This window comes from Triticum dicoccoides, chromosome 7A, assembly GCF_002162155.2.
Source record: "Triticum dicoccoides isolate Atlit2015 ecotype Zavitan chromosome 7A, WEW_v2.0, whole genome shotgun sequence".
Classification (NCBI taxonomy): domain Eukaryota; kingdom Viridiplantae; phylum Streptophyta; class Magnoliopsida; order Poales; family Poaceae; genus Triticum; species Triticum dicoccoides.
In genome coordinates this window covers 720,652,045-720,676,628 of record NC_041392.1, presented here as the reverse complement: position 1 = coordinate 720,676,628, position 24,584 = coordinate 720,652,045, and the positions used below count along the sequence as shown (strand labels likewise).

Below are 24,584 nucleotides of genomic sequence, written 5' to 3'. Positions count from 1 at the left end.
AAAATAGTATTACATCGAATAGATCTCCAAGAACATCGAGGAGAACTTTGTTTTGAAGATCAAAGAGAAAGAAGAAGCCATCTAGCTAATAACTATGGACCCAAAGGTCTGTGGTAAACTACTCACGGGTACAGAAGGTTGCGACAGTGGAAAAGTGGTTTCGTGGCTCCCCCTGTTGTTTCTAGGTTATAAGGGTATATATAGGCGAAAGAAGGACGTCGATGGAGCTCCGTGGGGCCCACGAGGGTGGGGGTGTGCCTACCCTCCCTAGGCGCACCCTCCTATCTCGTGGCCGCCTCACGGAGTTCCAGACTTCCACTCCAAGTCTCCTGGTTTGCTTTCGGTCCAAGAAAGATCATCGCAAAGGTTTCGTTCTGTTTAGTGTTCCTTTTCTGCGAAACACTAAAATAGGCAAAAAAAACAAAAACTGGCACTAGGCCTCCGGTTAATAGGTTAGTCCCAAAAATAATATAAATAAGCATATTAAATCCCATTAAACGTCCAAAATAGATAATATAATAGCATGGAACAATCAAAAATTATAGATACGTTGGAGATGTATCAGACATCTTCGCCTACAAACACCTCAAGAGTACGCTCATAAGAAGCTCCCCAAGCTCAAGTCTGCGACTTCCACGAGCTACTACGACCTCGACACCGACCACGAGCTTCCTTTCTAAGGGACTCAAGACCCCAAGGAGTATCTCGAGAGGGAGCGTCAGATGGACGTCGACATCAAGTACCCTCCGAAGATCAAGTGAAGTGCACCACAAGTAACTTCCACGACTACGCGTCGACATGGTGGCTTCACACACCTTCGAAGACCTTCGACGTGAGTTGGCCCAAGATGAAGAAAGCTCTGCAACGAGAGTTTTTGCCTTCCACCTACATGGAACATATTCAACACCAATTGGAGAACACCATCCAAGGATCCAATTCCATCGACAAGTACTTCAAGGAGATGGAGAAAGCCTTGCGAGGAGCTAGCATGTTCGACCCCATTTGGATGAAGTTCCACTTCATGATGGGATTGAATAATGACATCTCCAAGACTATCTTGCATGAGAACTACAAGTCCCTCTACGACAACTACATTGGCACTCTCAAGGTGGAAAAAGACTTCATGAAGGCCAAGGCTTCTTCACCCCAAGCTCACTTCACGATGACCAAGCTCCATGTGAACAAGCATGAGGATAGTACCACCAAGATGTCCAAGACCGACGAGCTCCAAGACGATGCTCCCAAGTTCTACTTCACCGCCATCCCTCTTTGTGGCATTGCTATGCCGAGTCTACTTTGACTCTTTTTCAAGATGGTGCGGTGATGATTACGATTACAGAGCCTCTCAAGGAACATGCTTTGGAGGTGAGCGACAAGGTGGTGAGGAAGGATGATGCTTCCATCTTTGGAGGCGAGTGTGATGATGTACCATCTTCGGCCTTCATCCACGGCGACGGTGATGAGATGATCAAGCATGGGATTTTCCATTCGGTCATGGAGGAGTGTGATGATGTGCCATCTTCGGCCTTAATCCACGGCGATGGTGACGAGATGGTTGAGAATGGGATTTTCCCTTCGACCACGGCGACGTACGATGACTTGAGTAACTTGTGCCACCATATTGAGAGTGAGAGCGAGTTACCACTAGCCTAATATATATATAGGACAAGACTATTCTAATCCCAGGATCATAATAACTATTTGGATCACAGATCCCCCTAAAGTTCAAAATTAAATAACAAGAAGTTCAACTTTTTAAAATAGAGCACTTTAAAATTTCATAAAAAAGATTAACAAATAAAACCAGGAAGTCAAAATTAAAAAGATGGAGAAGTTTGATGATTATAGAAAACTAAGATTTTCCTCGTTATTAAATAATGGAAACAAAAAGTTCAACTTTTAAAAATAGAGCGCTTCAAAATTTCATAAAAAGATTAAGAAATAAAACCAGGAAGTCCATATTAAAAAGATGCAGAAGTTTGATGATTATAGAAAACTCAAATTTCCCTCGTTATGAAACAATGGAAGCAAGAAGTTCAAAAATAAAATAACAAGAAGTTCAACTTTAAAAAATGGAGCGCTTCAAAATTCACAAAAAAAGGATTAAGAAATTTAGATTAATATTTATAAAAAACTTAGATATTTTCACGTAACCGAGAGAAGTTCAGGTTGATAAACAACCAGAAGTTCACGTTCTACACGGTGTGCATTTTGTATTAAAAAGGAATAAAAATGCAAAGGCTAAATTTGTTGTCGTTATAAGTTCAAGTACTCCGTCGGAGAAAGTTAAAAAAATTATTGTGAGAGAGGTTTGTACAACAAGAATATCATTTGTGTAACACTGACGAATGGATGAGAAAATTACAAATGAAAATACGTCACAGAAGTCCAACATGAAAACAGTATGAAGTTCAACTACTACGCTGAATGAATTTCAGATGAAAAACTTTTAAAATCATCACGAGTATGAAAAAACAATCAACACGGGAAAGTTATGTGCTTACAGCAGCTTTCCACTGGTATATCACTTGCACAATTCCGGTGAGTGGATGGAGTTATGAGCAGTGGATGGAGACCTACGAGCAAAAAAATCACGTGAAAAACAGAGTGAAGTTCAGGTACACACACCGAGAAGTTCAGGTTCTTCACGCGGTGCATTTTTGAAGAATCTATTTCGCGATAAAGGCAGAACACATGATCCCGCCGTTTTCGAAATTACTTGAAAACGGCTAGGAATCAAAGAAAATCATCAACATGAAAAAGTTTCGCATTTGCCGTAGCTTTTCAGCGGTATATTATTTGCCCCATTCCGATAAAGTTTGTAGAAATTATGGAGAAAATATGTTTTTCGCCATTTTCAAAACTGACTTAAAACCGTAAAGAATTGGAAGAAACAATACATACCAAAATTTTCGCATTTGTTCAAGCTTTCCAACGCCATATCATTTGCTGCATTCGGACGCACGGTTAAAAAATTAGCTCGAAAATACGGACTCAGTAGGACTTGGACCATTTTCTAAATTACTCTTAAACCATTCAAAATTAGAAAAAAACTTTCAAGATGAAAAAGTAGCGCATTTTCATAAGCTTTCCAACGCCGTATAATATGACTCCATTGGATTAGCCATTTAGAAATGACATCGAAAAAACGAACTCAGTTGTTTGGTTTACGAAATTTTACGTTTTTTCAAATTACTCTTTAACCGTAGGGAATTAGAGAAAACTTTCAACATGTGGAAGGAGCGGTTTTGCAGCATCTTTCCAACGCCATATTATATGCCTTATTCCGATAAACGGTTTAGAAATGCGATCAAAAATTGATTCACATTTTTTGTGCGAAGAAAAAACGATTTTCAAAATTGCTCTTAAACCGCTTATATTTTGCCAAAAATTTAAGTTGGGTCATGATATTGGGGTCCATAGCTTTCCAACAGTATATCGCAAGCCCCATTTGGGCAATGTTGGCGGAAGTTCAACCTAGTTCACAGGGAAGTTCAACGTACTACTAGCGGGGCAGGTCAGGTTGTGATCAGAATATTATTCTGATCTCGTGATCAGAATAGTGTTTATATATATATATATATATATATATATATATATATATATATATATATATATATGATGAGTTGCCCGAATTCCCATGTGAGGAAAGCCACAACTCCCACCACTTGAGTGAGATGAGTGACTCCACCATATGTGACTTTGAGTGCACCAACTTTGAGGGAGTGAGTGAACCACCACATAGAGAGCGTGTGATAGTTGATAGGTCATGTGAGGACATTTTGAACTCTAACGACTTAACCTCTACCTCTATTGTGTCTTCTCATATGGTGCTAGGTCCCATATATGATGACGCGGCGACCCACGACGACTTCATCCTTCTTTTGGACAAGACGATGTCCATGGTGGCATATGATGCACCCCCACATGGTTCCATAAAGATGATGATATTGACCACCACTTGGTCTTTCTCACCTCACCTACACCACTTGAGTGGAGTGAAAAAGGTAACGTAGGTGAAGGTGATGCTCTAGTCCAACTAGTGGACATTCTTGACATTGATTGCTTTCTGATGTTGATCAACCTATTACCATGCTTCATGCTCGTGTGACTTCCCCATGTGATAATTTACCCATTTATGATGAGTTTGATGATTTCCATGAGGAGTTTATTAGCTGTGATGCCATGTTACATAGGATTTCTTGTGACAATTCTCTAGGTCACATCATGTTTGACAATCCGCTTGACTTGTCATATGCTATGCATGAGATCAACCATATGTCATATTTGCAATCTCATCGTAGTGACTATGCATATGCCATTAACATCAACCCAATTTGCACATATGACATAGATGACAAGCCCATGGTTGTTGGCATTTGTTTTTATTGCGATGATATTGATATGACCCCTTTGCATCATTTCAATCATATGCCATACCATGACCACCTAGCTTCGGATATGCATTGTTTTGGATGTTGTCCATTTTCTCCATATGATGTGTCCGATATTGCTCATGAAGAGACCCCCATAGTTTCCTCATACATTTTAGGAGATTTTGATCCATCCCCTCCATTGCATGGTCCCAATAATTGTGTGCACAATATGCTCCCCATGAATGAACATGATATTGATGTGCCATATACTAGTATGCTCAATTTGTGTCCCCATCGTGTCATACATAACAACTATTGTTTCATGATGGATGACATGTTCATATACCATGCTTCAAATTTCTTTGAGCATTGCTTATCTTGTGCTAACTCACACGTGCACATACACATCATGATGGATGATGTGTACATTTACCACACACACAATTTCTTTCGTTTGTGTACTTGTTGTGTAGGTACCTGTGAATACTTGTCAACCTCACAATCTCATGAGTTGATAAAACCAGCTCTAGAGAGAAATGATGACTTGGGATCTCGTGGATTGTCCTTACCACCATTCCCTTTGCGCAAAGACTTCACGCATTTCTTCTACATGGACCTCACATGGTTATGGGTTATTGTCCATTACATATTCTATGCCCATCTTTCCATGTTCACTTTGCATGATATGCTCATTCCTATGAATATTACACATGATGATTGATTCTACCACTTGTATGTGTATCTGCAAGCTTGGTGGAGATATTGCTCGTTCTTGCCATTTTTCCTTTGTGACCCATTCCTATGATGATACTATGATCTTGCTTTGTGCTTGTGCTTGCGATATGTCACATACATTGTCTATGCATACTATTTTCCCACATGACATGATTGCCATGATTTCCTCTAGTGTGTTGCATCTTCGCTCCACTAGTTTACATGACTTGATTTCTATGCTTGCTTATGTTGCATCACCCATGATTCATACTTGCTCATTTCATGCGGTTGATGACAACCATTACCATGCTTTGCACATGATTCATATTGCTTCTTCTCATATATATCCATATGTTTCCTCTCTTATGCTAGATGATTTGCCATGTATTGAGCGCAATGATGCATTTAGCCTTGCTAATGAGATTGCCCCATAGCTTTCTCCCATACGTTTGGAGATTTCGAAATATTTCTTGTGTAGCATACTTGTCTTCCTTCTTTGCACCATATGCTTAGTGCCATGAACATTAAGGCCCCCTTTGTTACAGCTATGGATTCTTGAAAATCTTCTTTGGCTTGGATTCTAAGAATCAGCTACAGCTGCAGATTATGAGAATCTAAAGCAGCCTGTTTCTTTGCCATGCTCTAGAAAAATCAGAAGTGTTGAGAAATATCTTCAACACCCTCGAATACACAAATGAGGTGACCTTGTGGGTGTCACCGCTGGAGCCAAGCTTCAGGTCAGGCGTGGAGGCAGGGCCAAGGTTGACCTGTAGTGCGGTGCAGCGAGCCACCGATCTGGTGCATGGAGAGCTCGGCCGAGCGGTGCAGGTCGAGATGAGGAGCGGCAGGGGAGGCGGAGGTCAGGGGTGGCACAGCTCAGGCGGAGCTATGGGACGGCGGCGTAGAGGACCTCATGGCCAGAGTATGTTGGGGGAGGTGCCCAGATCTACCCACCGTCATGCACACGAGGCTGGCGAAGGTCGCGGCGACCGAAACCCTAGTTCCCCATTCTCTCTCATGGGCTCGTGCATGCGCTCGAAAAGAAACAAGGAGGAAGCAATTGAGGAAGGCACGGATTTCCAGTTGGGTTTGGTCAGCGAGGGTGGAAAGGCATTTTCCGTATAATAACTGGCAAAACATCGGGTATACTGCTAAGGGGATAAGTGGCAGCTATGGAATCGCTAGAATCACCGAAATCACATCTTCTAGCTGGGCGTGTACGCTAGTTGTTTTTATGGAAGCGATTCTACAAAGCTACGTTCAAAATATGTATGTTTGTTTAGATTTGGATTTTCTGGTACCTAGAATCTGAGAATCTATAGCTGTGGCCCAAACAAAGGCCACCTAAGATTGTTGCTTCATATTCTTCATGCACTTTTGCTACTAATGGTTATGTGCAAGAGAAGAGAACCATCACGATGGATGGTGTGTTTATCTACCATGCACATACGTTCTTTTTTTGTTGTGTGCATGTGTAGGATACTTGGACTTCGTGTCGACTTCTACTTCACTTGAGTTGATCATTCGAGCTCTTGGAGCGAGCCTCATACATTCTACCACGACCCGCTTCTACACTGCATTTACTTGCACTTCATCATTATGAAGGATCCACAAGGACATGACTTCAAGGTGACATCTTTCTTGAGCATGGATATTCCGGATCATACTACTTGTGTTCCTTGCACCATGAGACTTATCGGTCATCTTGGACTACTTGATTGCGCACATGTTAGATATCTTGCTTCGACTTGTCATTTTCACCTTCCCATGCCTCATGACATATATGCCTTGTGTGTTGCATCCAATTCTTGTATTACTTGCTACTATCATATGGTTGGTTGCACCAATATCATTTCTTCACATATGCCATGTCCCATTGCTTGTCACATGATTGACTTGATTGCCTCACACATGTTGAACAATTGCTCTTTCTGTTGTGTTGAGTGCCACACTATATTCACTACACCCTATGCACGTTATGCTTAGATTGTCTTGCACTTGTCCCATGTGTGTAGACACTTCATTTTATTTGGTGTTGCGAATGATTCTTATGCCTACCACCGACAATTTATCGACCGCTTTATGCATGATTGTTATGACCTTGAGGTAGATGCTTGTTCTATTGTCACACATATTAGCATCTACACCTCCCATTTGCAAGTTTGTTTCCATGATATCCTTGATTGTGCTCAATTCACATGCTTATATGCCATGTCACAATCTTTTGTTGTACCTTATGCTATTCATGCTGACGACACTTAATTGGTGAATCACCTCTTGAATTCTTGGTTTTGCACTCACGGTAACCACATTTGTTTTTCCAAGTGTTTGTTTTTCTTGCTCCTTTTGAAGGAACCACTAGACGGTGCGACAATGGAGAGTGCCCATTTTGAACTACTAGATGATGAGTACTTGGTAAACGTTCACTTCTACACAAGAAGCCATCTCTTTCCCACGGTGATTTAGTTTTCGATCCGAGGTCAGATCTTTCTCAGGGTGGGGGGGGAGATGATGCGAAGCATCCTACGGACATCACCATGTCAATAGTCCATTTGGCAAGTGACACGTACGACATCTACTTCACATACATGAAGGTGAATCAACTCCTTTACATGTGCTCACTTGACCCCTTCGAGGATCGTATACTACTTGACACTCCACTCGTGTGCATGCATAGGTATTATCGGAGCTTCATGGACGACGAGAAGGAGTGCAAGCGCCAAGGAACGCCTACACCATCCGCGAGGGAAGCGTGAAAGCAAAGACGTAAGAAGACTGAGCTACGGAGCCTACAACGGCCGGAGGACCGAGAACCACCGGACGTCCAACACTCTACAACGCCCGGACAACCAGCATCCACCGGACATCCGGTACCTAACGCAGCCCAGATGGCTAGAAGAGCTACCACTGACGAGTCCTACAATGGCCGGACGGCCGACGACCACCAGACGTCCGACGAGTCCTAGCTAACGGACGACCGACGCCAACCGGACATCCTGTGCCACCAGTCCAAAGAAGAAACGTCAGAAGTCTGACGCCCTCCGGACGACCGGAGCTCACGAGCGACCGGACGACAGATGTCCCTCAGAAGTCTAACGCTTGCCAGTGCGGAGCCGGGCCTTTGGCCTTGTATCCCTCTCCCACTTAACCCTTCGTGGCTTACACTATAAATAGAACTCCCCCTTCTCCTTTCTAGGGGAGCAAACATGATAGCTCATTTGTATGTGAGCTTTGCTCCTACCTCCTCCTCTTGAGAGAGAGAGAGAGATAGACCACTCCCATGGAGATCAAGACCTCCTTGTGAGAAGATCCCTAGTAGATTCAAGACCCCATCTAGGGAAGATCCTTCTAGAATTCAAGACCTCAACTCCTCCAAGGATTGGGATGAACTCTACCATGTATCTTTCTCTTTGTTGTTCATGTACCCTTGTGGATCTTGTGTGTTTGATTGTCTAGTGGATGTGTGATTGGACGTGTGTTACGGCATATCTCTCTCAAGGTAGTTTTGGTGATTGATGACAACATGTTTGCGGACTAATCTTGTGCTTTGAATAATTCACAAATTCTCCCCTGGCATGAGACGCTTTCTTCCCCTCGGAGTGTATTTCAAGACGGTGTAGCTCTTTCGTTTCTTTCTTGGTGGACTAGTTGCGTAAAGGGCAATGTACTATCAAGAGGGGGTCCACTGGGGTATTGCATGGGTGGAATCATCACGTACACATCAGCTTCTCACCCTCCGAGCATCTCCATTCCATTGAAGAGATCTCTCCTCTCTTCCTTGTCCTGTCTGGGTCCAAGCGGTAGTACCACGCAACCCAGCGGTAGTACCGCTGAGGAGCCAAGCGGCAGTACCGCTCCACAGTGGTAGTACCGCCCGTGGCTCCACAGCAGTAGTACCACTGGGGTGCCTGGCACCTCCGCCTTGTCCTCAGCATCTTTAAGAGATCCTCTCTCTCGCGCGCACCCCAGTGGTAGTACCACACTCCGGCGGTAGTACGGCCGAAGGGTCACAAGCGGCAGTACCGCTCCGCAGCGGTAGTACCGCCCGTGACCCCGCTGCCGTAGTACCGCTGGGCAGTCTGGCTCCTACCGCCTCAATTCGAGAGGTCTTTTTCTCGTGTCGGGTTTTGCGGCACTAGTTACGGTTGTAGAGGCGGTAGTACCGTTCCAGGAGCGGTAGTACCGCCCCTACCACCGTGGTAGTACCGCATTTGGGTCCTTTCCCTACTAGTCTCCTCAGCGCGGCAGTACCGCTGGCTGGCGCGGCAGTACCGCTGTCCTGGCGGTAGTACCGCCCCCTCTCAGCGGTAGTACCGCCCTATGCGGGGCTGGTTGGTGGGGGGCAATAGTTGGATTGTTGCCCCCACTATAAAAGGGAGTCCCCTTCTTCTCTTTGACCTACCTCTTCCTCCCCCAAGCTCCATTTATTGCTCAAGCTCCATTAAATGCTCCAAGCTCCATTTTCGCCCGATCTATCTCTCTAGCCAATCAAACTTGTTGATTTGCTCGGGAGTGGTTGAGAAGGCCCCGATAAACACTTCCACCAAGGGAGTTTCGATTCCCCCACTCATCCCTAGCGGATCTTGTTACTCTTGGGTGTCTGAGCACCCTAGATGGTTGAGGTCACCATGGAGCCATAGTCCATTGTGGTGAAGCTTCGTGGTCTTGTTGGGAGCCTCCGATTAAGTTGTGGAGATTGCCCCAACCTTGTTTGTAAAGGTTCGGTCGCCGCCTTCAAGGGCACCAATAGTGGAATCACGGCATCTCGCATTGTGTGAGGGCGTGAGGAGAATACGGTGGCCCTAGTGGCTTCTTGGGGAGCATTGTGCCTCCACACCGCTCCAATGGAGATGTACTTCCCCTCAAAAGGAAGGAACTTCGGTAACACATCCTCGTCTTCACCGGATCCACTCTTGGTTATCTCTTACCTTTACTTGTGCAAGCTCTTTAGTGTTTCTTCCCTTGCTTGCTTGTATGCTTGTTGTTATTGCATCATATAGGTTGCTCACCTAGTTGCACATCTAGACAACCTACCTTGATGCAAAGTTTAATTTGGTAACGAAAAGTAAAAATTGGTAGTTGCCTATTCACCCCCCCCCCCTCTAGTCAACCATATCGATCCTTTCAATTGGTATCAGAGCCTCCTCTCTTTATTAAGGAATTTACCGTCCATAGAGTATGGTTGATACCGTAGACAGTGTGGAGGAACACTCTGGTGTGAATCCGGTCTCGTCTACGGGAGATGGGGGAACCTCGGTCTCTCGTGAAGAGTTCAATGTGGCCTTGGAGACATTGAAAACCTCCATGACGACCGAAGTTGAAATCATGTTTACTAAATTTCTTGAGGGGCTTAAACTATCCACCGCACCGTTGAAAGTGGGTGACCCCGCCAACAAGGTGACGGATGCTATCCCCGACAAGGGGGAAGCTAGTAGTGAAAAGGCTCCTTCTTCTAGTGGTAAGAATGGCACCGGCATCTTTGCCCATGTGGAACCACCACTTGTTTATGGTGGACCGGTTCCTTCCACTCATTTGAATCATGCCGGTCCTCCCCTTAAGATTGTGAAAAATGAGGATTTTGATTCTTGGGTTTACCGCTTTAAATGTCATTTAAATCATGTGAACACTAACCTTTGGAGAATCATTGAAGAAGGTTTCTATCCACATGATCCAAGCAACTTCACTCCTCGAGAAGCCACGGACAATCAATTCAATGAGAATGCTCTCTTCATCATTCAAGATGCAATTCCACCCGAAGACCTACCTCATCTTCGTCCCTTCGCCTTGGCCAAAGATGCATGGCATTGTGTTGTCTCTCTCTACCGGGGAAGCGCAAGTATTCAACGCTCCAACTATAAAGTGGTACAAGATGAGGCCGATGAGTTTGCAATGAAAGAAGATGAAGAACCTCGTGAGCTTTATCGGAGAGTAACCAAACTCGCGGTCTCACTACGAGATCACGGGAGCAAGGACACGGATGACAATTGGATCAAGCGCAAATTCCTCAAGGCAATGATGCCCTATCACAAGGCCATGTCCTCGGTCATTCGTCAAAGACCGGACTTCCACACTTTGACCTCAAGCGAAGTGTTGGATGAGTTCGTGGCCATGAACATTTTGGACAAGACCGCCGACAATGCGGTGCTCCGGTCTCAACGGGCAAAGAAGCCTAACCTTGCATTGAAGGCCAAGCTCACCGTTGAAGAAGAAGAAGAGGAGGAAGAGGAGAGCAACCCCGAAGATACGAAGTATGCATATCATGAACACATGGCACTTGCTTCAAGGCAATTTTGGAGCAAGAAAAACTCGAGGCCAAACTTTAGCAAAAACAACTCGAGTGGCACGAGGGGCAAGCAACATGTAAGGACGTGCTACAATTGTGGCAACGTGAGTCATTTTGTTGCGGAATGTCCGTATGAGAAGAGGGAAGACAATGGTGGCAAGCTCATCCAGAAGGACAAGGACAAGTCGTTCCCCAACAAGAACAACTTCACCAAGAAGACTCCTCCCAAGGCATTGGTTGTACAGGAAGAGTACAATGAGGATGATGACGATGATGAACATGATGAGTCGGTTGCCATGGCCTCCGTTGCCATTGCGACGACTTCACGGGTGTCTCTCTTCGACTCACCCAATGAGAGCATCACCGCCAAGTGCCTCATGACTAAAGCCACCAACAAGGTAACCTCCAATATCAAAACTACCATCATTCATCATCCTTCTCCGACGGATAGCATTAATGAACTTGAGGGAGCTAATGTGGAGGCTAACGAGTTTGAGGCCTTTATGGGCAAACTCAAGGGAAAATCCAAGAAGCACTTTGTTGCTCTCTTGGAACAACTTGGTGAAGCCAATGACATGATCGAAGCTCACGAAGACACCATCTCTAAGATGGAAGGGCATAGTCGTGACTATGCTGATGAGATTTCAGATCTTTCCAATGCTCTTGAGGAAGAGCGTGGTCTTCGTTTGGCTCTTGAGGAGTCACACAACGTTGATCATGCTAAGTTAAAGAAAGATTATGATCATGTCCTCATTGTTTCTCGTGTGCTAAATTCCGAGAAGGCCAAACTCGGGGTTGATCTTGCTAGACTCAAAGAAGAGTTTGATATACTTGACAAGGCCCACAAGGCCTTGAAGGGTATTCACGCTAGTCTCAAGGAGTCTCATGATCAACTCCAAGTGAAGATAACTAAGGAGAAAGCAACTTTTCATCATATTGTTTTAATTGATAATGCAAATGCTACTAACCTGTGTTGTGAGCATATACATCTTGTTGAGGAAAATGCGAAGTTGAAGGAGCAACTTGAGAGAGGTCTTGCGACTTGCATACAAGGCAAGAAGAACCTCAACGATCTCTTGATCAACCAAAAGGGAGGTGTGGCCAAGGAAGGGGTTGCGTACGTGCCCGACTCCAAGAACAAGAAGAAGAATGACAAGACCAAATGACCTCCTCCCCTCATGCAAACCTTTGTGAGGGAGGGAGAGAGTGCCCCCGAGGAGAAGAAGAAGAAGAACAATGTCAAGAAGGGCAATGTCACCCCTCTCAACAAAGCCGGCGTTTTTAACCCTTCTTATGTGTTATGCCGCGCTAGTGATGGGCATGTTTATGCCAAATTTGTTGGTTCTCTTCATGAGTACATTGAATGGTCTATTTGGGTTCCTAAGACCCTTGTTACTAACGTCAAAGGACCCATTAGAAAATGGGTACCTAAAACCAAGCATTGATCTCTTGTAGGTGTTTGCTTCCGGTGGTGGATCATGGTTGCTCGATAGCAGAGCTACAAATCATATGACCGGAAGCAAGGACTTGGTGGTGGACGTGCACAAAGTTCCATCTATGCCCACCAATGTCGAGTGGGGTGACGCCTCATCTTCTAAGGTATTGGGACTTGGCAAGGTGGTCATCTCTCATGATCTCACGATCGAGAAGGTCATGCTTGTTGAGTCCCTTGCATACAATTTAATTTTCGTTCGTCAACTTGCAATCATGGGCTTTGCCACGTTCTTTGATATCGATATCGTGGCCCTCTTGTGGAGAAAGACTCTTAAAGTAGCTTTTGTTGGGCATGTCGAGAACGGTCTATATGTGATTAACTTTTCAGAGCGACCCACTAAGACCGCGACATGCCTAATGGCTAAAGTTGATGTGGGATGGCTTTGGCATCGCCGTTTAGCCCATGTCAATATGAGATCTTTGCAAAGTCTCCTCAAGGGGGACCATGTCCGTGGACAAACGAATGTTAGTTTTGCTAAAGATCGTGCTTGCAGTGCCTGTATCGAAGGAAAGCTACATGAGAAGGCTCACCCTCCCACGACTTTCATTTATTCAAAGAGGCCCTTGGAGCTCCTTCACATGGATCTCTTTGGGCCCCCATCCTTCGATAGTCTTGGAGGTAGGAAGTATTGCTTGGTGATTGTGGATGACTACTCAAGGTACACGTGGGTGTATTTCTTCAAGAGGAAGTGCGAGACCCAACAAACCGTCATTGACTTTGCAAATGAAGCACAACGTCAACACAATGCAAAGATCTTGACAATAAGAAGTGACAACGACACCGAGAGAACACACAAGAAACCACAAGATGACTCAAAGCTCGGCAAACAAACACAAATCCCACTCTCTCCCCCTTTGGCAGAGAGACACCAAAAAGGGCAAAGAGCGGTGAAACCTTTTCTCCCGTTGCTCGTCTTGAATCCATTTGCATGTTGATTGCATATGCTTCTCATCATAACTTTAAGTTACAACAAATGGATGTGAAGAGTGCTTTTCTTAATGGTCCTATTAATGAATTGGTTTACGTCAAGCAACCCCCTGGGTTCGAGGATCCCTACTTTCCCGATCATGTGTATCAACTCGATAAGGCACTCTATGGCCTTAAACAAGCCCCACGTGCGTGGTATGACCACCTTACCGAGTTGCTACAAGACCGTGGTTTTGAAGTTGGGCTAATCGACCCCACTCTTTTTACTAAGAAGGTCAAAGGGGAGTTGTTTGTGTGCCAATTATATGTTGATGATATTATCTTTGGTTCTCCTAACAAAGCTTTCAATGAGGAATTTGCCGCTCTCATGACCTCAAAGTTCAAGATGTCCTCCATGGGAGAGTTGAAGTTCTTTCTAGGGTTCGAAGTGAAGCAAAGAAGAGAAGGAACCTTCATCAATCAATCCAAATACACTCAAGACATGCTCAAGAGATTCAAGCTAAGTGACGTCAAGCCGGCCTCCACTCCAATGCCCACCAAGTGCCAACTTGACTTAGATCCCAATGGTAAAGTGGTGGATCAAAAGGTATATCGTGCATCTAGACCGGACATCATGTTGAGTGTGGGAATTTGTGCACGGTTTCAAGACGCACCTAAGGAAAGTCACTATGTGGTGGTCAAACAAATCTTTCGATATTTGGCTCATACCCCAAACTTTGGCTTATGGTACCCAAGAGGATCAAACTTCAAGCTTGTAGGGTACTCGGATTCCGATTGGGCGGGAGACAAAGTGGATAGGAAGTCCACTTCCGGAGGGTGCCAATTCCTTGGTTTCTCTTTGGTAAGTTGGTCTTCCAAAAAGCAAAGTTGTGTGTCTCTCTCGTCCACTGAGGCGGAGTATGTTGCCGCTGGTAGTTGTTGTGCACAGCTCCTATGGATGAGGCAAACTTTAAAGGATTACGGTGTCACTTGTGACAAAGTGCCTCTTTGGTGTGACAATGAAAGTGCCATCAAGATCTCTCTCAACCCGGTGCAACACTTCAAGACGAAGCATATTGAGATTCGGTATCACTTCATCCGGGATCACATTAGGCGAGGAGAGATCGAGCTCAACTATGTCAACACTCATGACAACCTTGCAGATATTTTCACGAAGCCCTTAGATGAAGCAAGATTTCGCGAGTTAAGGCATGAGCTAAATATCATTGATTCGAGCAATGTGGCATGAACCCTTGCACATCCCACCACGCTCATTTTGTTGTCTAGTTTAGGTGTAGGCATGGACATAGGGGGAGTGTTGTTCTCTCAATGAACTCTCCCTCCCCCCATTATGCATAAATTGATCAAGTCTTTCACTTTAGCCATTGTTGATGGTACTTGTGCTTCAAAGATGAGTTTTGGTCATGGGCCCAAGGTTAAAATCTTCGCGGCGCCATACCTTTTGACTCAAACATAGGTGGCCTCGGCCACCGCCCTCTTTTGAAGAGGTGGGTCTTGGTCGTTTGTTGGTGTGCTCTTTCTCTTGCCGTTTTTGTCGTTTCGTCGAGCAAGAGCCGTGTTTGTTTAGTTGTCGTGGCGTGCTGGGCGGTACTACCGCTGGTGGTGCGCGGTACTACCGCTCGTAAGCGGTACTACCGCCCCCCAGCATGGTACTACCACTGAGGGACGGGGCCAGGGGGTTAAGTCGGGGCAGGGGGAGGTTTCTTCTCCCCAATACCCATTCACTTTGCCCCCTCTTTTCTCTTCCTCTCTCCAGCCTCCACTCGCCGCGGGAGGGCTCCGGCGGATCTCCGTGTCCGGGGTGTCCCTCTCCATTTCCTTTGGTGGAGTCGATCCCTACCTCGTTCTCTTGCCATGGATGCCGGTATTGCCCCCGTTCCTTCTTTCCTTTTGTCTCATTTTCAGATCTTGTTTCTTAGGGGCAATGGTGGTTGCATCTCTAGATTTTTGGCTAAATCTAGGCTTGAGTTGGTTGGAGAAGGTAACTAGACTATCTCGATTAGAGTTTGGTAGGATTATTTTTGAATTTGGTAGGGCGGTAGTGTCGGATCTGACCATGGTAGTAGGAAACCGCTATTTCACCACCTCGTGTTGTTGGAAACTGATGTTTCTCCGCCTCGAGCAGTACTACCGCTCTCATTGGAGCGGTACTACCGCTTGACCTCGAGCAGTACTACCGCTTGGGGCGGTACTACCGCGGGCATGTCACGGTACTACCGCTGCATGCCAAATTCCATCATTTTCCTACCTTACATTGATCATTTTTGTTGTGTTTGTTGGCTTATGCTCCTTCTTTCTGGTTGTTTTGTGTGTTCTTGTGTTTGGCTCCAGGTGATGACCATTCCGAGCAGCAAGGTCGCCGTATCAACCCCGGGTGTGCTACATCAAAATGCTACCGCACCTCAGAGCCAGCCGGTGGTTCCTCGAGCACCCAACCACCTCCAGCAAGTGCATCTGCAAGTGTTCCTCCACCTCTTCAGCAATCAAAGCGATCCGCCAACAAGCCAAAGGGGAAGACTGTGACTGAGATGACCAACAAGGAGTTTTGGGAGAAGCGTCGCCGCAACCCCTATGCGGTGGACCAAGAACCCACTTTGGTCAACCGCCCGTTCTGGAACCGTTTTCAGTTTGCCATCTACTTTGATGTGATCAAGGACAAGAAGAATCTTTTTGTTGATGTTGGCTCCATTGACACTGATGCTATGGAGAAGGACCCGGAGTACTTTGGCGAAGCCCTTCAGATGTGCACTCAGCTGAACATTCTTAGGATCATGCAATTCAACAAGGATTTCGATGCGGATTTAGTGGCTCAATTCTATGCCACCGTCCATCTTGGGACGGATGTCGACAGGACTCTGACATGGATGACCAATGGCAAGCTGCTTTCTGTCAAGTGGAAGGCTTTCATGGAGTTACTTGATGTGGTGGATCACGGGCTTGAGACTCCTGTCGGTTTCCGCCCTCACCACAATGCTACGTCCACCCACAAGCAAGCCCTTTGGCCCTACTGCACTGTGAAAGTTCACCCAGTAACTGAGAAGAAGACCTATGAGCTGTCTCCGTATCTGGACATTCTTCATCGCATCTTCCGTGAGACTCTCTTCCCTCGGATAGGGAATCTGGAGTCCCCTTCTTCTCTTTGACCTACCTCTTCCTCCCCCAAGCTCCATTTATTGCTCAAGCTCCATTGAATTCTCCAAGCTCCATTTTCGCCCGATCTATCTCTCTAGCCAATCAAACTTGTTGATTTGCTCGGGAGTGGTTGAGAAGGCCCCGATCTACACTTCCACCAAGGGAGTTTCGATTCCCCCACTCATCCCTAGCGGATCTTGTTACTCTTGGGTGTTTGAGCACCCTAGACGGTTGAGGTCACCACGGAGCCATAGTCCATTGTGGTGAAGCTTCGTGGTCTTGTTGGGAGCCTCCGATTAAGTTGTGGAGATTGCCCCAACCTTGTTTGTAAAGGTTCGGTCGCCGCCTTCAAGGGCACCAATAGTGGAATCACGGCATCTCGCATTGTGTGAGGGCGTGAGGAGAATACGGTGGCCCTAGTGGCTTCTTGGGGAGCATTGTGCCTCCACACCGCTCCAGCGGAGATGTACTTCCCCTCAAAAGAAAGGAACTTCGGTAACACATCCTCGTCTTCACCGGATCCACTCTTGGTTATCTCTTACCTTTACTTGTGCAAGCTCTTTAGTGTTTCTTCCCTTGCTTGCTTGTATGCTTGTTGTTATTGCATCATATAGGTTGCTCACCTAGTTGCACATCTAGACAACCTACCTTGATGCAAAGTTTAATTTGGTAAAGAAAAGTAAAAATTGGTAGTTGCCTATTCACCCCCCCCCCCCTCTAGTCAACCATATCGATCCTTTCAACGTGTTCTTGAGTGTTCCTTTTGTGATTTCCCTCGTGTTCTTGGCGGGATTCCCTCCATTTCGTGAAAGATCGGCCCCTAGGATTTCACCCTACATCAAGTACATAGAACCGAAACATCAATAAACACAACATACAAGGCTAGCGCATGTACGAGCAAATAGGGAATGAACGAATCATACCTTCCGTTAGCGGCTCGTTAATTAATCCATAATTAATTAACCATTTCTAGCGGGCAAAAATGAGACTTGGCTCGCGCGTCGTGATGGGCGGCGGAGGAGCGCATGTGTACCATTCCTCTTCCCAAGCTTCCAAATTCCAATGGCAAATGGTAGAGCAGACTTTATAAATGGGTCTCACTTTTACTACAGTAGCAGTATGGTACTAAACTTCTCATCATTTGACATGCACCTAAATAAACCTTATAGATTAACCAAGGATTATTTTGTTATTTGGGTAAAAGCCCATTTGTAATCCAACACAATCCATCACCAGCCCCGTTGATGAGGAAGGCCAAATTGGCCGACCGCACAGGGCCCCAAACTTTTGGGGGCCCCCAGTCCAGCAAGTAATATGTATAAGGCCCAACCAACGCAATCTCTGGCAGCCCATTCTAGCGATCCCAGGCACGAATGCACGTAGCTCCTGCAGCCCGTTTTGGTTCCGTAACTCCCGTCCCGATTGGTCGATTCGATCACACGCAGTCGAAAGGGCAGCATGGGTCGACGGCGGCTGAGCGACAAACGCATCGAGCAGGCAGGGGGCGACGCCGTGTACGCGATACGCGGCCGCCGACCGGCCACGCCCCAGCGCACATAATCCCTTGATCCCTTCCCTTGCCAGGGTAAGTTCTTGATTCTTGTCAGGCAGACAGGCACTGGTTCTTGTAGTTGTAGACAAAGCGTCCAAGCCCTAATTTATTTCGTCAGTGTAGACAGTAGGCTGTAGGCTACTTCTTTGTTAAAGGAAAAATTCAAAATCTTACATCTGGGTGAAGTCCTTTTGTATTTTCTTATAGCTATAATTCTCAGAGTTTGAATTGATTCAGATATGTTTGTCTTATTAAACAGAAAGAGTCATGCAGCCAGGAAGGAAGTATGATTCTGGTGCTTCAAAGCGAAAGAAGAAACAAAAAGTAAAAGAAGATACTCGAAAACAAAAGGGCGCTCTCGATAAATTTGTTGTGAAAGAACCTCAACCCAATTCTGAAAACCAAACTGTAGATGCTGATATTGATGATGCACCTGGTGGTGATCCAGAAGAGGTTGAGGCTCACATTGGTGAAACTGATGAAGGTGATGATATTAACAATGTTGACGAAGGTGATGATTCTAATCATGTTGATGAAGGTGCTAATATTGCTGGTGAAGGTGATGATTCTAATCATGTCGATGAAGGTGCTAATATTGTTGCTGAAGGTGATGATGCTAATATTGCTGATAACACAAATAATTCTGTTCAACCTGATATATTTGATCCAAGAACATGGGATGCACTTGATCCTACAATGATTGATATTTTGGTGCAAAAAGGTCCTAAAAGAGACTTGTCTATTGAGCATGGTCCTACAGACAAATTTGGTAGAAGGTTTTCTGCACTAGCGTACACTAGAGTTCTCTCAAATGGAGAAAAGTGTGATAGAGAGTGGCTTGTGTACAGCAAAGAGCTTGACAAAGTATTTTGTTTTTCTTGCAAATTATTAAGGAATGGACATGTGAGAGGTCAGTTAGCAAATGATGGCTTCAGTGACTGGCATCATCTTATCAGTAGACTCAAAGAGCATGAAAATGGTAGAGAACGTGTCACAAATATGAGTAGTTGGTATGATTTGCGCCTCAGGTTGGAGAAGAATCAAACAATTGATAAAGTTGCTCAGCAAGAACTTGAAAAGGAAAGGGAGCATTGGAGAAAAGTTTTGCTCGGGATTCTTTCGATTGTGAAATTTCTTGCGGAACATAATATAGCATTTCGTGGCAGTAATAGCAAGGTGTAACAAGATAGTAATGGAAATTTCTTAGGACTGGTTCAAATGTTGGCAGAATTTGACCCAGTTATAAAAGAACATGTTGACCGCATCACAAGTGATAAAATCCGTGATCATTATCTCGGTCCTTCCATCCAGAATGAACTAATAAATTTGCTCGCTGCTACAATCAGGTCTGAAATCGTTAAGAAGGTAAAAGAAGCAAAGTACTTCTCCGTTTTACTTGACTGTACTCCCGATGCAAGCCACCAAGAGCAGATGTCTTTGATAATTAGGTATGTTGATGCATCTTCAGGTTCTTTTTGCATTGAAGAATCATTCTTAGGTTTTTTGGATGTGAATGATACCACTGGGCAAGGATTGTTTGATGCTCTAAAAAATGAATTGAAAACTCTTGACCTTGATATTGACAATCTGAGAGGGCAAGGATATGATAATGGGTCAAATATGAAGGGAATACATAAAGGGGTACAAAGTAAAGTCTTGAAAATAAATCGGAGAGCTTTTTATTCAGCTTGTGGTTGTCATAGTCTGAATTTGACAATATGTGATATGGCAAAGTCTTGTCGTAAAGCATCCGATTTTTTTGGAGTTATCCAACGCATCTACACAACATTTGCTAACTCTACTAAAAGATGGCAAATTCTCAAAAATAACATATCAGGAGTGACTCTCAAGTCATTGTCATCTACTAGGTGGGAGAGTCGTGTTGATAGTGTTAAGGCTATAAGGATTCGACTACCAGAAATAAGGGAGGCTCTACTACAAGTGGCTGAAATTGATAAAGATCCATCGACAAGTAGTGAAGCTCAATCATTGGCAGAAAATAATCTTTGTGACTTTGAATTCTTAGTGTCAATAATAATATGGTATGAAATATTATCAGCTGTTAATTTGATCAGCAAAGAGTTGCAGTCAAAGGATATGCTTATTGATATTGCTATTGAGTCTGTAAAGGGCTTGATTTCTTTCTTCACTAAGTATAGAGAATCTAGCTTTTCAAAAGCATTGGAAGCTGCAAAAGAAATTGCAAAGGAGATGGATATTAATCCAGAGTTCCGCACCAAGCGTAAAATCAAGAGAAAAAGGCAATTTGGTGAGGGTGCAGATGATCCATCTATTGTTTCACAATCAGCAGAGGAGTCATTTAGGGTCAATTATTTTCTGCATATTGTTGATCAAGCTATAGTTTCACTTAACACGAGATTTGAACAGTATGAGGGGTATGAAAAAATATTTGGTTTCTTGTTTACTTCAGATAGGTTGCGATCCTTGGATGACAAGAGTTTATTGGCTGCGTGTGTTAATCTTGAAGATGCACTTAAGAGTGGAGAACATAAAGATATTGATGGACTTGAATTGTGTAGCGAGCTACTTTTTCTGCAGGGCTCACTTCAGAAATCTATGGGCCCACTTGATATTCTGAACTTTTTGAAGAAGCGTTCCTTAATCTATCCTAATGCTGTTATCGCATACAGAATTTTGTTAACCATTCCTGTGACAGTTGCATCTGCGGAAAGGAGCTTTTCTAAACTCAAGTTGTTGAAATCCTACTTGCGTTCTACAATGACACAAGAAAGACTGAATGGATTGGCAACAATAGCACTTGAAAATGATGTCTTGGAGAAGATTAATTATGAACATTTGATCGAAAATTTCATATCAAGAAATACTCGAAGAATGCTGCTTTTTGGTCGAAAATGAGGTCAGTTTATAAGCGTATTCCTTTAGTACCATATTTACTATTTTACTGTTAGTATTTGATATATTTCCTAAATATTGCAACAATAAGATATATTTGAAGTTAAATAATTATGTGAGAGTATGCTTTATTTGAATTAGTTCTTCGGTTATATATGGTTTAAAAAAATAGGGCCCTATTTTGATTTTCATCCCGGGCCCCCAAATTTCTGGAGACGGCCCTGTCCATCACACACATCGCGAGTGAATGATAAAAGAGACGCTCGGTTACATGGTACGTACGTGAGCACACATAAGATAACGATTACAATGGTTGCAAATCAGGAACGACCATATGGAGTTTATCGTTCATGTTTAGACCACCGTCCGGGCTGGGTTTATTATGTAGTGTAAGCTAGCTAGTGGCTTAGCACGTCGGGAATGTCCACTGGATACCTGTGGATAGACGTGCTCCACGGCCGATGGGTGTTGTGGGCAGGTGGCTGGATGCACTCCCACACCACGCTGTTGCACTTGAACCCTGAGCCGAAACCGATCATCCAAACGCGGTGGCCCTTGCGCATCCGCCCTTTGGCCTCCACGTAGGCCAGCTCGTACCACGGCGAGCTACTAGACGTGTTTCCGAACCGGTGCAGAGTCATCCGCGACGCCTCCACCTGCTCGTCGGAGAGCCGGAGCTTTCTCTGCAGCTCGTCGATGACCGCGCGGCCGCCCGCGTGAATGCACAGGTGCTTGAATGCTGTCGAGAAGTCCGGGATGTAGGGCCTGATCCTCGCGCCGCGAAGCGCCTTCCGTGCCACGAATGAGAGCGCGAAGAGGAGCTGCTCCGAGACCGGCAGAACGAGTGGCCCGATCCTGGTGATGTTGGCCTGCAGCGAGTCCCCGGCGATGGCCATCAGGTTCTTGCTGAGGTTGATCCCGACGTTCCCTTGCTCGTCCTCCTCCTGGAACACGCACCGGTAAGCATTGCCGTTGTTCGCGCCAGTGAAGGTGCGTACGACGTGCTTGAGGCGGAACCGGGCGTTCGCGGGGGACGTCGATAGCAGCGCCGCCACCCCGCCGACGCGGAATAGGCAGTTTGGCAGGAGCATCGCGCGCTCGTTGCCGACGTAGTAGTTTGGCGTGATGGTCTCTGTGGAGACGACCAGCGCGCGGGAGCCCCGGGGAATGACCTGCAGGAGGTTCCTGGCGAGTTCCACGGAGATGAGCCCCGCACTGCACCCCATGCCCGAGAGGTTCACGCTACGGATGTCGCAGCGTAGGTTGTACTTGTTCACGATGATGTTGACCAGGGATGGTGTGGGACAGAAGAGGCTGCAGTTGAGGACGAGCACACGGATGGAGTCTGGGGCGACGCCTGTCCTGGAGAGCAGGTCATCGATGGCCGAGAAGACGACGAGCTCGAACTCAGCGCGGGCATTCTTGAGGGTGCAGTACTCGTGCGTCGGGATGTAGTTGTGCGCCGCCGGCAAGCGGGTCTCCTCCCCGAGCCCGGAGCGCGCCAGCAGCCGCGACATGAACCGGACGCTGCGGTCGCTGATGCTGGGAGTATGCTTGATGTGCTCGATGAATGAGGCCATGGGGATGCGGACGAGCGGCGAGGTGTCGAAGCAGGCGTAGTCGATCAGGTACACCGCGCGCGGGCGGAGCATGAGGTACACGGCGGCGGCGGCGGCTGCAAAGAACAGATGCACTGGGCGGATGTAGCTGATGAGCTCCGCCGGGCCGAGCCGCAGGAGGGCGACGACATAGGAAGCGGCAAGGAAGTTGTCCACGATCAGCCGGTACACGGCCTTGAGCTTGAGCCGCATGGGTTGGGCCTGGACCGACGACCTCATGCCGCTCTTTCTTTTCGTTGGAAGTACTCTTTCCTTTATGAGCTAGGTTTAGTGTGTGTGTGTGTATCTTAATTTGGTGCGTTTAGTGCTTGCACTTATATAGTCTTTAGTGCAAACAAAGCATTAATTTGTAGTCACCGGTAGGCCTTTTGCATTTGATGATTCTGGTTGGTAACAGCGAATCGATGGGTGATTAACGCAAGCATATCACTTGCGGCCGTCACTGTCAGCTCGTGGCCATGCTGTTGCGACTCGGCAGGCTACATCTTTAATTAAACTCTCAATGTTGAACAGGAAAACAGAGGCGCAATTATTGATTTTGCGCTCTTTTGGGCCTGATATTTTTTAGAAACAAAGTATTCCCTTGATAAAGAAATATAAGAGCAATTTAGATCACTAGGGAGCACAACACAGACGCTCACATGTACACACATACACTCAATCTAATAAACGCGCACATGTACACCATACCCTTATAAGCTCCTCTGAGAGGCTTAGTCGATGGGTATTATGATTGACGAAGTCATCATAGGCACCTCACTAGCAATGAGACCATCGCCTTCCACTGAAAGAATAGTCCGCCTTTACAAGATACACATGTGTCAAACCTGAAGTTTCATCCCTGGAAGGCTGGGGGTACAACCAACCTATGAACCATCCAGTGAGATTGATTCTTCAACTGGACCTAAAATTTTCTTGAAGAGCCAGCGAGGAAGTGGGGGCAAATTGCAAGGGTGGTTGTGAAATGTTAAACCTTATGTGCGGGGGTGGCTGCCCAGTACGCCCCAGAGCCGAGCACCGTAACCACGACATGACATGAGAGAAAGTAGCGAAATGGTAGCCAGGATGATGTTTTAACAAAAGATGCGATGCACAAAATAGGATGGACTAATAATCCCACTTGTTCCTTCTGTGATAAGGTCGAGTCATCTTAGCACCCTTTTTTCTTGTGCCACGTTGCTAGGGTAGTCTCGATAACGGTCAGGTCTTCCTTTGGCACTGATAGGTGTCCAAACACCTATCTGATTGATGTTTTTTGAAGTGTATATCATGATGCGAGTGATTGCTTACTTGAATATAAATGGTGACACATGCGAGATTTGTAAAATAAAGAAATGCTAAATTTTTGCCATAAAAATATTAATTTATTGACATAGTCTACGTCTCTTGTTGCTATACTAAATAACCGTCTAGATTTTGTATGTGCCCTATTAAAATCGTCTAGATATTTTATTTTATTTTCCATTGAATATGCTCATGCGCAGTTTGCATTTTTTCGTCAAGAAAATACATGTCTGGTGCCCTGGGTAAGAAAAAAAAAAGCAAAATTGATACTAAGAAGAAAGCATTTTATGCCACTCATTTTTGTTTTTTTAACCAAACAACACCACTT

General features: G+C 45.4%; 1 protein-coding gene and 1 pseudogene across 1 annotated transcript; one reads left to right on the top strand and one right to left on the bottom strand.

The window, feature by feature from the left end:
* Positions 1 to 1,323: 1,323 nt before the first annotated feature.
* Positions 1,324 to 21,356, top strand: LOC119334042 (annotated as a pseudogene).
* A 263-nt stretch (positions 21,357 to 21,619) lies between these two features.
* Positions 21,620 to 23,191, bottom strand: LOC119327449 (3-ketoacyl-CoA synthase 5-like). The gene has a single exon (XM_037600562.1). The coding sequence runs from the start codon at positions 23,189 to 23,191 to the stop codon at positions 21,752 to 21,754; it is 1,440 nt and encodes a 479-aa protein (XP_037456459.1). The 3' UTR covers positions 21,620 to 21,751.
* Between the last annotated feature and the right edge of the window lie 1,393 nt (positions 23,192 to 24,584).

Excerpts from the sequence above, each read along its gene's own strand:
- LOC119327449 (XM_037600562.1), bottom strand. The coding sequence starts at position 23,191 with ATGAGGTCGTCGGTCCAGGCCCAACCCATGCGGCTCAAGCTCAAGGCC.